This window comes from Saimiri boliviensis, chromosome 13, assembly GCF_048565385.1.
Source record: "Saimiri boliviensis isolate mSaiBol1 chromosome 13, mSaiBol1.pri, whole genome shotgun sequence".
In the NCBI taxonomy this organism is placed as follows: Eukaryota; Metazoa; Chordata; class Mammalia; order Primates; family Cebidae; genus Saimiri; species Saimiri boliviensis.
Genome location: NC_133461.1, coordinates 98,705,355 through 98,718,921, shown reverse-complemented (window position 1 = coordinate 98,718,921; position 13,567 = coordinate 98,705,355). Strand labels below are relative to the sequence as shown.

The following is a 13,567-nucleotide window of genomic DNA, read 5'->3' as shown; positions in this document are numbered from 1 at the left end:
TCAACAGGTTTTATAACGTGTAACATAATAACATCTGATTTTTTCAGTTAGAATTGGGGGAAATTCTTTTTTTTAATGGCTCAGACTCGAGCTTCCTTGGGAAGGATGAAGGTTTGTATCCACCGCTGCCACGTCTTTCAGTGGGGATTTACTCCCACTGTTCTTCACCCTGATTTGTGCCCTCTGAGATGCTGCCTGGGCAACCTTGTCTAGAGAACCCTGGCACGGTTTCCAGATGTATTTCTGAATTGCTACATGTCTTTATTACTCTGTTTGTGTTCAGCTATAAATTGACACCAAAGCCTAGCTTCCTGCATTTTCCCCTGGAAGGTGGGAGGCAGCATAGCCTAGAGGGGAGGCTCCAAGTGAGACCTTGGAGCTGGTCAGGCTTGGGTTTCTTCATCCTTCTCCTCCTCACTAGTTGTGGGACCTTACGCAAGTCATGTACCTTCTTTGAGCTGTTTTCTTCATCTGTAAACATCAGTGAAACTACCTACACCATGGATTAGTAGAAGGTTTAAATGAGATAATGCATCCAGTATATCTAATGCACTGCCAGGCAGCTAGTATGTGCTCAATAAATGTTACTGACATCTTTATTAAGGTCCTTGGAAAAATGCTTTGTAAATTCAAACAACTTTTGTTTCCTACCTCCCATTCTAGACTTGCCTCTAGATACTGTTATGTACATGTTAAAAATCATGTTTTTCCCCCTCAATATAAAGTAAAAGATACATAGAAAGAATGTTTGGAAAAAATACTGAAAAATCAAGATTAAATATTTCCCATGGATTTATCATCTTAAAAAGCCATTGTTAGCCTTTTGGTGAATTTCTTTTCATTTTTTTTTCTACTCGTAGTTTTAAAGAATATGGTTATAATCTTAGTTTATATGATTTTTGTCCTTTATTTAACATTGCATGAGCATGTTTCTCCATAAGGTATTGATTACTGTAATTAACCTTCCCTTGCTCTTACATACTTAGATGACATCTAGTTTTTTCTGTCATAGAATGACAACGGATGTCTTTGCATGTAGAAACATATCCATGTTTAGATTTATTTTCACAGCATAGGATTCCATAAATAAATTACATCAGAGGGTATGAACTATTTCGCTGACTTCCTCTTTCAAAAAGTCCTAACAGTATAAAAAATTTGCACCCCATCTGAAATTTCCTAAATCAGAATTGTCATATTAAATTATGAAGGATGCTCAGAAGGGTCCTTGGGCAGTGCAGAAGCAGACATTTTGTCCCCCTTAGACTGTTTTCAGACCCTTCTTTCTGGTAGAAGGTTAAAGTAGTTTAAACTATTAAAGTTCGTTATCCTTATGTCTGCAGGAGGAAGTAGCTAAAAACTTGTTAGCTGAATTTAACTTGGGATGTGATGTTCACCAGACTGAGCATGTTTATCGAGTCTATGTGGCCACGTTTCTTGGGTTTGGTGGCAATGCTGCTCGACAGAGGTACGAAGACAGAATATTTGCCAACACCATTCAAAAGAACAGGTAAAGCACCTTTCACTACTTGGCAGTCACTTGCAAACATAGGTCTCTCCTCATGAAAAACAGACCCAGGCAAAGCGGGAAGAACTCAATTAGCAAAAGTGTGTTGCACTGTTAGATTTTTATTCCCCCACTAGCTGAGCAGGGAAAAATGAAGGCACATGGGGTCCTGCCTTCGGCCTTCTGTCCCACCATGCCCTAAAGGAGGTGTGTGCTTGCTCTCTCTCTCACCTGCATCTCCAACTGATGGATTAGAAATTTCACCATCAGGCTGTAGAATAGTGTGGAGCCCTGGATGATGCTACCCCTGATTCAGAGTCCTTGGGAAACTCAGGATCTGGAGCACAGCTGGTGTCCTGGAGGCCTCAGGAAGTGTGTTCTCTTGTTGTTGCTGAAGCAACAAGGAGATTGAAATTTGTGATGTTCTGGAGACTATGGATGAACCAGCCTGTGCAGCTAATTAGTGGGTAGGAACCATTGTGAAGGGAACTATTCGAGAGAAATAAATTATCTAGAAGAGTCAGAGTTAGTGGCTTTTAAAATTAGCCATAAAACTTTAAAAACTGAGTCTATGTAGAATTGTGGTATAGAAAATACATAAAACAAAACAGTATTGGTTTAAATTGACTTTATAAGTATATAGCAGTTATTTATTTGAAATTCGTCTGTAAGAACAGAAAAGCTATTTAGATCAATAAAAAATCTGAATATGGGGTTATGTAAGATATCCTATTTATTACTGTGTTGTATTTGTTTATTGTGATGAAACAGTTTTGAGGAGGAAAAAATCCTAATTCACAGAGCGAAGAGATTGTATACGTCCTTGATTAATGTGATCTTAATAAAGCTGTGAAGGCCTAAACCTTAAAAAAGACCAAGGTGGAGCTATTCAGTGCCACGTTTACCACAACGTCATGTATGTGAATAGGAAAAACAATAAAAACCTTTTTCTATATCTCTTCCAAAAGTTAACTGAATAGTGTTAATTATGAGATTGGTAGCCCCATGGTTTTCTATTTTTAATTGGTATTTAGCACAGTTTGATATAATCATTTTTATAGTAGTCTTAAACTGGAAATATTTTATAAACGACACTTGAAACATTTTTGCAGATTCAGTGAACGCCTTATTCTGAAACCTTACTTTTTACTTACTGCTTTTAATGTCAGAAAGCTTTATATAATGGACTGTTTAGTGGTACTCCTTAATTTAGATATAAGGCAACTAAAAGTAGTAACATGAAATACATATCTGACTACTCTTGAAGTGTTTTTTCATTTTTTTTTTTTTTTAAGATGGAGTTTCACTCTTGTTGCCCAGGCTAGAGTATAATGGCACAATTTCAGGTCACTGCAACCTCTGCCTCCCGTGTTCAAGCGATTCTCCTGCTTCAGCCTCTCAAGTAGCTGGGATTACAGGCATGCGCTGCTACACCTGGTGGATTTTTGTATTTTTAGTAGAGACAGGGTTTCTACATGTTGGTCAGGCTGGTCTTGAACTCCCAACCTCAGGTGATACACCCACCTCGGCCTCCCAGAATGCTGGGATTAAAGCTGTGAGCCACCATGCCTGGCCAGACTTTTATAATAATTACAAACGTTTCATATGCCATGAACTGAGCCTTGAAGTACACATTTATCTTTTTGCTGTTTGTAGCGGTGATTAACTTTTTTAAATTAAGGAAACATTTTTATGGCAAAGACCTTAATTTATTACATTCAGCTGCATGATGAGTAGCCCTGATCTGAGGAATACACAACTTGTCATTTAAGTGAAAAGTGAAAACGACTGTCAGACCAAGCTTACCTCTAATAGTGAAACACCTGTCAGGCACCTGTGATTTCATAGCATCCAACACCAGTATCATTTCAGATTTTGTGAGTTCTTCTCTGTTTCTTGTCGCTTGAAGGTGTGCACACACAATAGAATGACATGTTCATTCCCAGAAATTTCATTAGCAAGTGCCTTTCAGTTAACAAAGCTAACATTTATTTTCTCCAGGGCTTCTCAGAGCCTATCTATCATACAATGGAAACTGCTGTCTGCTGCAGCTGGGACTCATAGTTGATGAAGAAAAAATAAGTTCAAACAGAATCATAAAAATAGAGGCAGGCCTTAAACATTCTGTCTTAAATTTTGAATTCATTTGCTGATCTTTTGCTCTGAACCCCGGGGTTTGTTTTTAGACTCCCATCTTTTCTCCGGCATGCACTGCACTCCTCATGGAGATACCAGTTTGTCTTTGTTTAAAGAATACTGAGGAATTAAAGACATTTGCGAAGCAATTTGATACCAAATCCATCTAGACTTTTACTGATTTTTCCCAGTTTTAAAAATCTTGCCCATACCTAGTTTGACAATTTTCTAGTAACTTGCCATGTTTTCTAAAGCATCTGACCTGCTTTTGCCAGGACCAGCTATTTTCACAGTCGCATTCCATCCAACTGTATTAGGTAAAACCACAAGCACTAGTGGCAGAAATGGGGCTGGCAGCAACGCAATGGCCTTGTGCCTGGCATCTGGGAACATCAGGCCATGTTGCCAGGATGGCCAGGTAAGCAGATAGGTTGTTTAACTGGACTCAGGTAACCTGTCTGCTGCAGGCAGGTTTGTATCCTAACTCTCCAAGAAAGTCTCGAGTGCCTATTTTCCTAATTGATGATCTCAGACCCTTTTCTGTTCCCACAGACACAGTTAACACAGTCCTGCAGGTCTCATGGCCCACAGAGCATATTCTGAGAAACAGTGGTTCGCAGCTACCTCTTCAAAACACAGTTTTCTTTAGGACTCACAGTGAAGTTTCTTTTTTTGCCATAGGCTCCTGGGTAAACAGACTGGTCTGACTCCTGATATGCCGTACCTGGACCCCTGCCTACCCTTAGACATTAAAGATGAAATCCAGCAAAATGGACAAACCTTTTATCTACGAGGGACTGGAGACTTTGACCTGTGTCGAGAGACTATCCAGCCTTTCATGAATAAAACAAACGAGACCCAGACTTCCCTCAATGGGATCTACCAGCCTCCAATTCACTTCCCGAACAGTGAATTCTATGGCTTTTCTGAATTCTACTACTGCACCGAGGATGTGTTACGCATGGGCGGAGACTACAATGCTGCTAAGTTCACTAAAGCTGCAAAGGTACCCTTGAGAGGCGCCATCTGCTCTGCATGCTTTTGAGAGACCATTGTGGACAGAGACAGGTTATGTCCTCCCTTCACTCTTGCAGGGAAAGACGGCATATGGAAGGCTGCACTGCAGCATGTTGGGATCCTGTTCCCTTTGGTTGGAGGGAGATTGAATAGTCACAGCAGAAATAAAAAATGTAGTGTAAGCTGACTTCTGCCCCCACTTACTAGCTACCCTGGTCGTCAGTTACCTCCAAATTTTAGTCTCTTATGTCACTTTTCTGCTTTGCTGCATCTGACAGTTCTGCTAGCCTTCCCCCTCCCTGACCTGCCAGGACACTCCTGTTCTCATGTTCTCTCTGCCTTCCTGACACCCCTTAAACTTTGGTGATGCCAGACTTCCACTCTTGGCGCCTGACCTTCAGGTTCTTGGATGGTCTCATCCATGCTCAGGATTTGCTGCTGTCTCTCAAGAAGAGGCTTCAGTCCTGACCCCTGCCTGCTACATTCCACAACTCCAGACAAACCCACCATTTTCTCTCCATTCTGTTCCGTCTTGGTTAATGGCATCACCAACCATCCAGTCCCCCTCCCTGCAGCCTAGGAGTCATGGACTTCTCCATCTAACCAGTTCATCCTTTTCTATACACCCCAGTGTAATCAGTCACAGTGTGATGTTTTAGCTCCCAGGTGTTTCTCAAAGCCATGCAGCCACAGAGCATTGTAGGCTGCAGTCGTGCCGGACAGCTGGCTTTCCTCACCCTCGGCCGTTTCTCTTCCTGAAGCACCTGTGCCGAGCCCTTTGCGCAGGCCTGGTGTGTTTCTCTTGTGCTCCCTGTCACACACCCAGGGCCATCTCCCACTTCTCTCAGCAGCGTCTTCATCCTTTAAATAGAAGTCGGGATGGTAGCCACCTCAAGGAGTTAAGTATTACATTGAGAAGACACACTTACACAGTGCTCAGTAGAAGCTACAAGTATTACAAATAACTTCAGGAAAAGTGGGATCTCTTTCCCTTCTGTTAAAGACAAAAACCTTCTATAATCATCATTTTCTTAGTGGCTTGTACTGTGTCCTCCACAGACAGAGGACTTAGTTTGAGGTAGCTAAAATACTGCTTCACTTTTCCAAAAATGTATGCCCATACTATATAGTCACGGAGGGAGAAACGAAACAGTTTCAGAGAGGCTGGTTGTGGACAGCAAAGTTCTCTTAACAATTCCCTGGGCAGAATGTTAAGGTAAAGCGTTGTGTTTGCAAATCAGTAAGCATTCCCTGAGTGTGTGTGTGTCCTGCATTCATTGTGTAAGTTAAGCTTGTGTGTTTCCTAGTGGGAAGGATATGCTTGTTACAAATATACATTTGGTAAATTATTTTTAAAATGAGAATTTTAATAAGACTTTACTAGTGATTTCTTTTGGTTAATGTTTTTTTAGGATTATTGTGCAACAAAGTGGTCCATTTTGCGAGAACGCTTTGACCGAGGACTGTATGCCTCTCATGCTGACCTCCACAGGCTTAAGTAAGTACTAGAAGGCCAAGCCCCAGGTCACTCTTAGAACCTTAATGCAGTGTTGGCACCACTAGCTTGCCATACCCTGACCTCAGTCTATCTTCTCCTCACTCACTGTTCTTCCCATCTGCTCTGGGTCCGTTTCAGACGGGACAAATACTTGTGCCTAGATGTATTCCATACCCCTTTTTTTGGGTCACTTTTACTGTCTCCTCCCGATGAAATTCCCCCGTTCATACCTTTGCTTGTTCAAGTCCTGCCCAGACATCTAAGTCCAGCCAGATGCCATCCCTTTCCAGTGTTCCTCTGCCCCTCAGTCAGACTTCATCCCTTTCTCTGAGTCTCTAGAATTCATCTTACCTTGCTAATGCATTTCTCATGTTCTGCTTTTTCTGTTGCTTTTTAAAAATCCCCTTTCATTGTAGGTCACTTGCAGACAGACACTATATCTTATTAATTAATGTATCTTATTACTTGCTTAGCACAGGGCTTGGCAAAAAATAAATCTCTAATAAATATTTAGCGTCGTAGAAGATCACAGCTGAAAAGAACCTTCCTACCATCTCATTTTATAATAAACTGAGGTGCAAGATTGGAACCTGCTATTCATTCAAGGAGTACATGGTGAAATGCCTGAGGGAAAAGAAACCTGTCTCAGGAATATCTGACATTATGCCGAGACTGGGTTCATGCCTAATTGATTTTGACAGGGGAACTGCTCCGTGTTGTGGGACCAGGGATGTGAAACGCAGGCAGTTGGTTTGGGGGACCTGGCCTAAGGAAGCCCCCGCCCCGCCCCACAGCTGTCCACAGAGGGAAGGTCTGTGTGTGTGTGGTGCCATCTTGGCAGAGCGAGTCAGCCTGACTGGCCTTCGTGCTTACCATCTGTAGGTATCAGTGCTTCAAGTCTGCATGGATGTTTGAGGTGTTTCATCGGGGCTTTTCGTTTCCTGTCAACTATAAAAACCTAAAGACTGCCTTGCAAGTTTATGACAGGGAGGTTCAGTGGACCCTTGGAGCCATCCTCTACAGGACCCGTTTTCTACCATTAAGGTAGGACTGTGAATTTGGTAACAAGAATCACAAAGATGCTTTTCTGCAGCGCCTCGTGGCAGCTGTGGCTTGTGGCTGTTTGGAGTGCTGCTGTTAGAGCCAGCTACAGCAGAATTGTGGGGACAGTGATGCTTGCTTTTGGTCTTCCCCCACTCCCCACAAGGGTTTCCTCCCTTCCCACCCTACCATCCCATAATACACAGCACTCCAGTGCTACTGCTCCATGTTTGGTTATTCTCAACTGTCTGTTCCCCAACCCCTGCAAAAAGGTCCGTTCTGGAGTTCTTGACCTTTATGACTGAGGTCTCTTCTCAAAATCCTGTTTTTAAATGCGTGCATAAATACGTAGGATTATAGAAGAAACCATCATATTGAAATAGTACTTATTAAAATATTACAGAAAACAGGGCTGGGTGCAATGGCTCACGCCTGGATTCCCAGCACTTTGGGAAGCCGAGGTGAGCAAATCAGAAGGTCAGGAGTTCGAGACCCTCCTGGCTAACACAGTGAAACCCCATCTCTATTAAAAATACAGAAATGAGTCAGGTATGGTGGCACCTGCCTGAAATTCCAGCTATTCATGAGGCTGAGGCTGGAGAATTGCTTGAACCTAGGAGGCAGAGGTTGCAGTCAACTGAGATCATGCCACTGCACTCCAGCCTAGGTGACAGGGCAAGACTCCCATCTTGGGGGAAAAAAAATTTACAGAAAACAAGTTTGTGATACAGTAATATGTGTTCTTTATTATCACATTAAATAACAGGATCTGGCAGCAGAATTAGTATTTTCTGTAATTTCAGTGTAGTGATGAGCATCAGTGCTATTTTGAGGCACTGATGATACTATAATGTGACGTGAAAGATCTGTGATTTTCATTAGTAACAAAGTTAGTTGCTGGTGCTGCCAGTGCTAACAGTGGTTTTGTCTGCATTCATGGTCAGAGAAATGCTAAACTTCAGTCAGCGCTTGGGTATAACAAAGATGTGCATTTTCCCCACTCACGTTTGCAGATCTGCTGTCAGTTGACCCGTGGTAAGCACCCGGGTTGGGTTATCTGATAGATGAGATATTCGCTTCCCCCTGCCCCCATTTAATTGAGCATTTCTCAGTAGTACTTTAGGCCGGGTTAACTGCAAAAATGGTGAGTCGTGGGCATTACTAATCACAAGCATGCAGTTTGATTCCACGTTGACTTGTGTGTGTCAGCGAAACCCTCAAGGCTCTTCTAAGTTCCTCTGATTTTGGTTACCCACATTATAATGACTTCAGAGTATACTTTCATGTGTTATCTCATTGATACTTGGAAGTCTCCTGCGTTGGGCTGTTCGGTTCAGTTAGAGGTCGGGTTGCAGTTTCTGTGTGCAGCTCTGGGGCCTGGGCTCTGCCATCGCCCTGTGCACTGTTTCCACCCCTTCCCTTGCTTACTGTCTTGTTTGTTGTTTGGTGTTCACTTGGGCAGAGACATCCAGCAGGAGGCCTTCCGGGCCAGTCACACCCACTGGCGGGGCGTCTCCTTTGTCTACAACCACTACCTGTTCTCTGGCTGCTTCCTGGTGGTGCTGCTGGCCATCCTGCTGTACCTGCTGCGGCTGAGGCGCATCCACCGGCGCACTCTCCGGAGCAGCTCGGCCGCCACCCTCTGGATGGAGGAGGGTCTTCCCGCCCAGAACCCGGCCGGGACCTTGTGATCCGGCTCACAGCTCCACGAAGACACGAAAGGAAAAGCCATTTTTGCCTCAGGGTTTCTCCTCTTTCTTTTCCTCTGGTTTTGTTTTTTCTTTCCCTTTTTTGTTCCTCTAAAGAAAAACAAAATCCATTGTTTGTAAGCCCTGCTGACTAGAAGTACTGTGTTTGGCCACTTTAGGTAAAGCTTTAAATTGAGGAGTGGGGAAGAGGGAAATTCACTTGATTTTTGCTGCATAGGATATCTGCCAAAAATAAATGAGATTTCTGGGGTTTCTTTAAGGAATGTTAAATTTAAACAAATGCACTTTGATACCGGAGGGACGTGGAAAGACGCATTCTCTCAGAGGAGAGGGGACTGAATAGTGATGCTTTTATAGAACCAAAAAACTTACTGCCTGAAATGAGAATCCTCTTTTCTCTCTAGCTTGAAAGCTCTAACCTGAAGAAGGTGACGTTTATTTTGTATTTATTGTTCAGGTCTGTTACTGTATATGTTTTCTTTACAGAGTTAAATTTTTTAAATCATTTGTATCCCAAACAGAGAAATAGAGGCACCAGGAGATAACCAGTTATAAAAGTGAGAGTGAACTGTGGACCAGAGCTTTGTGTGAGTGTGTGAAAAATCCCAAGGAACCAGAGTGAGGGAAGGCAGCGCCGGTTCTCTAAAAACGCACTTCAGAATTTACTCGTTCATTTTATTTAGAAAAATCCTTGTTACTGTTATCTTTTCCTGACCATAGGTCATTACTCTCCTTATTCCATATTTCAGTGGCATTAGAACACTTTGGTTTTGAAAGAATTGGAAAATTCCTGAAGTTTCACCAGTTTCGGTTTTATTAGAACTAGAGCACATACTCACTTCTTGTTCTTCAGTAGTTCACGGTAGTGCTTTTGCTGAATTGTGCCTCAGTTTCTTCCAGCTTCCAACTGCTGTTTCCCCAACCCACTTAGTTATCTCAGCTTTTCATTGTACTGGGAGAACCCGTGCATAGCCCGCCAAGTGCTCTTCCTTAACTGCTGTGGCCGAGGCTGTGTTTGGCGGTGCCACCGTACATCCAGAAGGGAAGAGTCTGCATCCAGCACAGGAAGTGAATTCACATTTTGAAGGAAACAAATTTGACATTTTAAGCCAAAATCTAAAAAGGACAACTGGATTGGCATATGTGAGACTGGTTGTTTCTCACCTATTTATTAGTTTAGAAGTTTGGGGAATTCTCGTACAGTTTGAGGTACAGTTTGTTTTATGCAGGTGTCAGTATGTGCTGTTCCCTAACTCTAGAACACTTAAATTCATGTAGTTGGTAGCAGATTAGTACCCAGAAGTGGGGTTGTTGCTATAACAGATAACTGAGGATATGGAAGTGGCTTTGCAACCAGGTACTGGGCAGAGAGGCTAGAAGAGCTTGAAGGAACAGGAGAGAAAAGGCCTGTATTGCCACCGACTGAGCACTAGGGGCAGTTCTGCTGAGGGGTCAGAAGAAAAGACTAAGGAAATTCTGTCCCAGTATGGCTCAAACTGCCCGAGGTGCGGCTTAACCTGTCCCTGGAAGATAAAATGCATCTAACTAATCCTTGAGGCAAGAGCTGTGGGGGCATGGCTCCTTCCACTTAGATTTAAAAGCATGTTGCCAGCAGCCTGGGAACCCAGGCAGAGGTTTGTCACAGGGGCAGAGGCTGGAGCCGGTTCATGTCCAGCAGTGCCTTGTGCAGCCGCAGGGTCTCACGGTTGTCCAGGTTGTTACCGGGCTCCTGAGGAGGCTCTGCCTGTCTGGATTTGCCTGCATCGCATTTGTGCTTCATGGTCAAAGCCAGGCGTCCCCACACTTTTTACGCAGGGGGCCAGTTCACTGTCCCTCAGACCGTTGGAGGGCCGCCACATACTGTGCTCCTCTCACTGACCACCAATGAAAGAGGTGCCCCTTCCTGAAGTGCGGTGGGGGGCCGGATAAATGGCCTCAGGGGGCCGCAGTTTGGGGACGCCTGGTCAAAGCTGTTAAAAAAAGGGGCCGGCTTCTGGCTACCTAGTAAGTTGGTCTTGGCCACCCCCCTGCCACTTTTCCTAGAGGAGCCATGGGTCATTGGTGGAGGCTTCAGGGAGCTAGGGACAGAGCCACTAGGGGTCAGCGGGCAGAGATAAAACGAAGGAAAGGAAGGGACCACAAAGGGGTGAAGTGGGCAGACGGGTACCCAAGGGGGTTAGGGGACTCCCCGCCTTCCAGCTCTGGGCATAAAAGAGTTAGTCACATCCTCGACGGTCCTGAAACAAGGGCTGAGAAAACCTCACTCCTCCAGCGGAGAGGCAGTAGTAGATTTGCCGTTTTTAAGCAGTTATCTAAGAAAAAAAGGTGACAAATCTGCAACAGACACACTGTATGTAGCCTGTAAAGCCTAGAGTATTTACTAAAATATTTACAGAAGAAGTTTGCTGGTCTTTGTGAGAACCGTGCTGAAAATGGTATAGACAGCAGCATCCTCGTCAATCAGAAACGTAGTTTCCATTCGTGGGCACAAAGAGATGGACAGAGAAATAACCAAACTTCAATCTTAAAATATTTGTTTATGCACCAGAATTTCACATATTATTTTTGGTTCTAGATTATTTTCAAGATGAATTTTCAAACAAACCAAGAAACCTGCCCCTCAAAATTTTTTAAAGAGACCACTCAAGGGAGTTCATTATGCTGTGTTGAGATGTCTGCAGTCACAGCAAATCACATTCCATAGAAGGTCTCATGGAGGTGAAGACAGCCAGGTGCTTTCTCTAAGATACAGGGTGGGTGAGAGACAAGCCAGGGAGGAGCTTAACTCAAGAGAAGAATTCATGTCAAGAGCTGGCCCGAGAAGGCAGTAAACTCTGTGTACTTGTTATAGAAAGCAGAAGAGAGGCCGGGCGTGGTGGCTGATGCCTGTAATCCCACCACTCTGGGAGGCCAAGGCAGGCACATCACCTGAGGTTGGGAGTTCGAAACCAGCCTGGCCAATATGGAGAAACCCCATCTCTACTAAAAATACAAAATTAGGTGTCGTGGCGCATGCCTATAATCCCAGCTACTCGGGAGGTTGAGGCAGGAGAATCACTTGAACCTAGGAGGTGGAGGTTGTAGTAAGCCAAGATCACACAGTTGCACTGCATCCTGGGCAACAAGAGTGAAACTCCCTCTCCAACCAAAAAAAAAAAAAAGAAAACAAGAAATTGGACTAGGAACTTACCCAAAGCTTTGCCAAAGAAAAGTATTGTGTTTGATCTTGGTAGAAACACGCTAGCAGTAAATGCTTATGTTTCATAGCCATATCATGGGCTTCTGATTTTTAAACCTCCTCCAGGGGATGTTCTCAGAGATTCCACAGTCCCTCTGGAGACATTACAGTAGAAGAGTGACACATGGACCTGTCCAGTGTTTTTTGCCCATGTTCATCCTAAGCTCTGGCTCTAGGCAGTGCTTTCTGACCTGGGCAGAGTGAAGGCGCTGCTGGTGGCTGAGGCCAGTGACATGGGGCCCCTGCTCAGCCACCCTGAAGGCTGGGTAGGCCCCTTTTTCACCACCAGTTTGCGCACCTGTGCACTCTAGAGCAACAAACTCTGGATGAACAGATATTTACATTTTAAACTGAGGCCTACACAGAGTAGTTTTCCTTACAAGGAGCATGTATCACTTAGCAAGAAACTAAAAATGGCAAATGAGTTTTCCACGCTTTTAAGAAAACAATCAGCTTTAGAATTCTGTGCGGTCGTGTGCAATGCAGCAAAACTACCTTTCGGTAAATTATTTATTTATTTTGGTGTTTTGTTTCTTTTGATACTGAGTTTCCCTTTCAATAATGAATGATGTGACCAACCAAGGAGAATCTTTTGTTCTGTACTAAAATTCTGTTTTATAGTTAGGAATTATAAAAAGCAAGGGAGCATCTTTAAACGTTTTTTGTTTAAGTGATGTCTTCCATCCAAAGTAAGAGTAATTCTCTTGGAAGGTCCTTGACGTGTCATGTCACTTGCTGTAATGTGGCAGCCTTAATTAGCACACTTGGGTATTGAAAATCAATAAAATGAAAGTTCATCATCCCGTGGCCCATAGACTGTGTGGGATGTTTTCTTGTCATCTTTGAATCTTCTTATTCATTAGAAGGATGAGTTGAACTTGAGTCTGAATTCAATGGAATATATTGTCTGAATCTGACGCACCCTCTTTGCATGTGTTGTGTTGGGTGTGAATACAGTGAAGCACAACTGTGTGGGTTGTTGAGAGGGAGTCCACACGCTCTGCAGCTCAGAAACCAGATCGTTCACAGGCAGTGACCAACCCACTACTTGTGACGTTAAGCCATTCGCCGACAAAAATTGCCACTCTGAGATGACTATTTGTAAGTTCATCATTTTAAGGACCTACTTGTGTATAGACAAAGAAATAAAATTAGCCAACTCTTACATATTTCATAGTAACAGCAAATGCTGACTTTGTATTATACCATTTTGCCCTTCAATCTAAGCTTAGAGCCTTTGGCTTATTTCCAGAAAATTATGAGTGTCATTATTAATGTTACGCGTTACCGATCTGGAAAATGACATTAGACGATAAGCATGTTTCTCAGCCATCGGGGAATACATAGATGTTCTCCTGGAGGAGGAGGTGGGCCTGAGCCATAACCTGAAAATAGATGATAGCGACAGATGGGAAGGGAAG

General features: G+C 43.5%; 1 protein-coding gene across 4 annotated transcripts in view; it reads left to right on the top strand.

Annotated features, from left to right (window-relative positions):
• The window catches only part of ENTPD4 (ectonucleoside triphosphate diphosphohydrolase 4), a 29,554-nt gene extending 16,606 nt beyond the window's left edge, over positions 1 to 12,948 (top strand). For all 4 annotated transcript variants that reach the window (XM_039461113.2, XM_039461111.2, XM_074384065.1 and 1 more), the window contains 5 exons: positions 1,344 to 1,510; positions 4,325 to 4,649; positions 6,073 to 6,158; positions 7,041 to 7,202; positions 8,662 to 12,948. In XM_039461113.2, coding sequence (XP_039317047.1) covers positions 1,344 to 1,510; positions 4,325 to 4,649; positions 6,073 to 6,158; positions 7,041 to 7,202; positions 8,662 to 8,890 — 969 coding nt within the window. In that variant the 3' untranslated portion in view covers positions 8,891 to 12,948. The remainder of the gene's footprint in view (positions 1 to 1,343; positions 1,511 to 4,324; positions 4,650 to 6,072; positions 6,159 to 7,040; positions 7,203 to 8,661) is intronic.
• Positions 12,949 to 13,567: the final 619 nt, after the last annotated feature.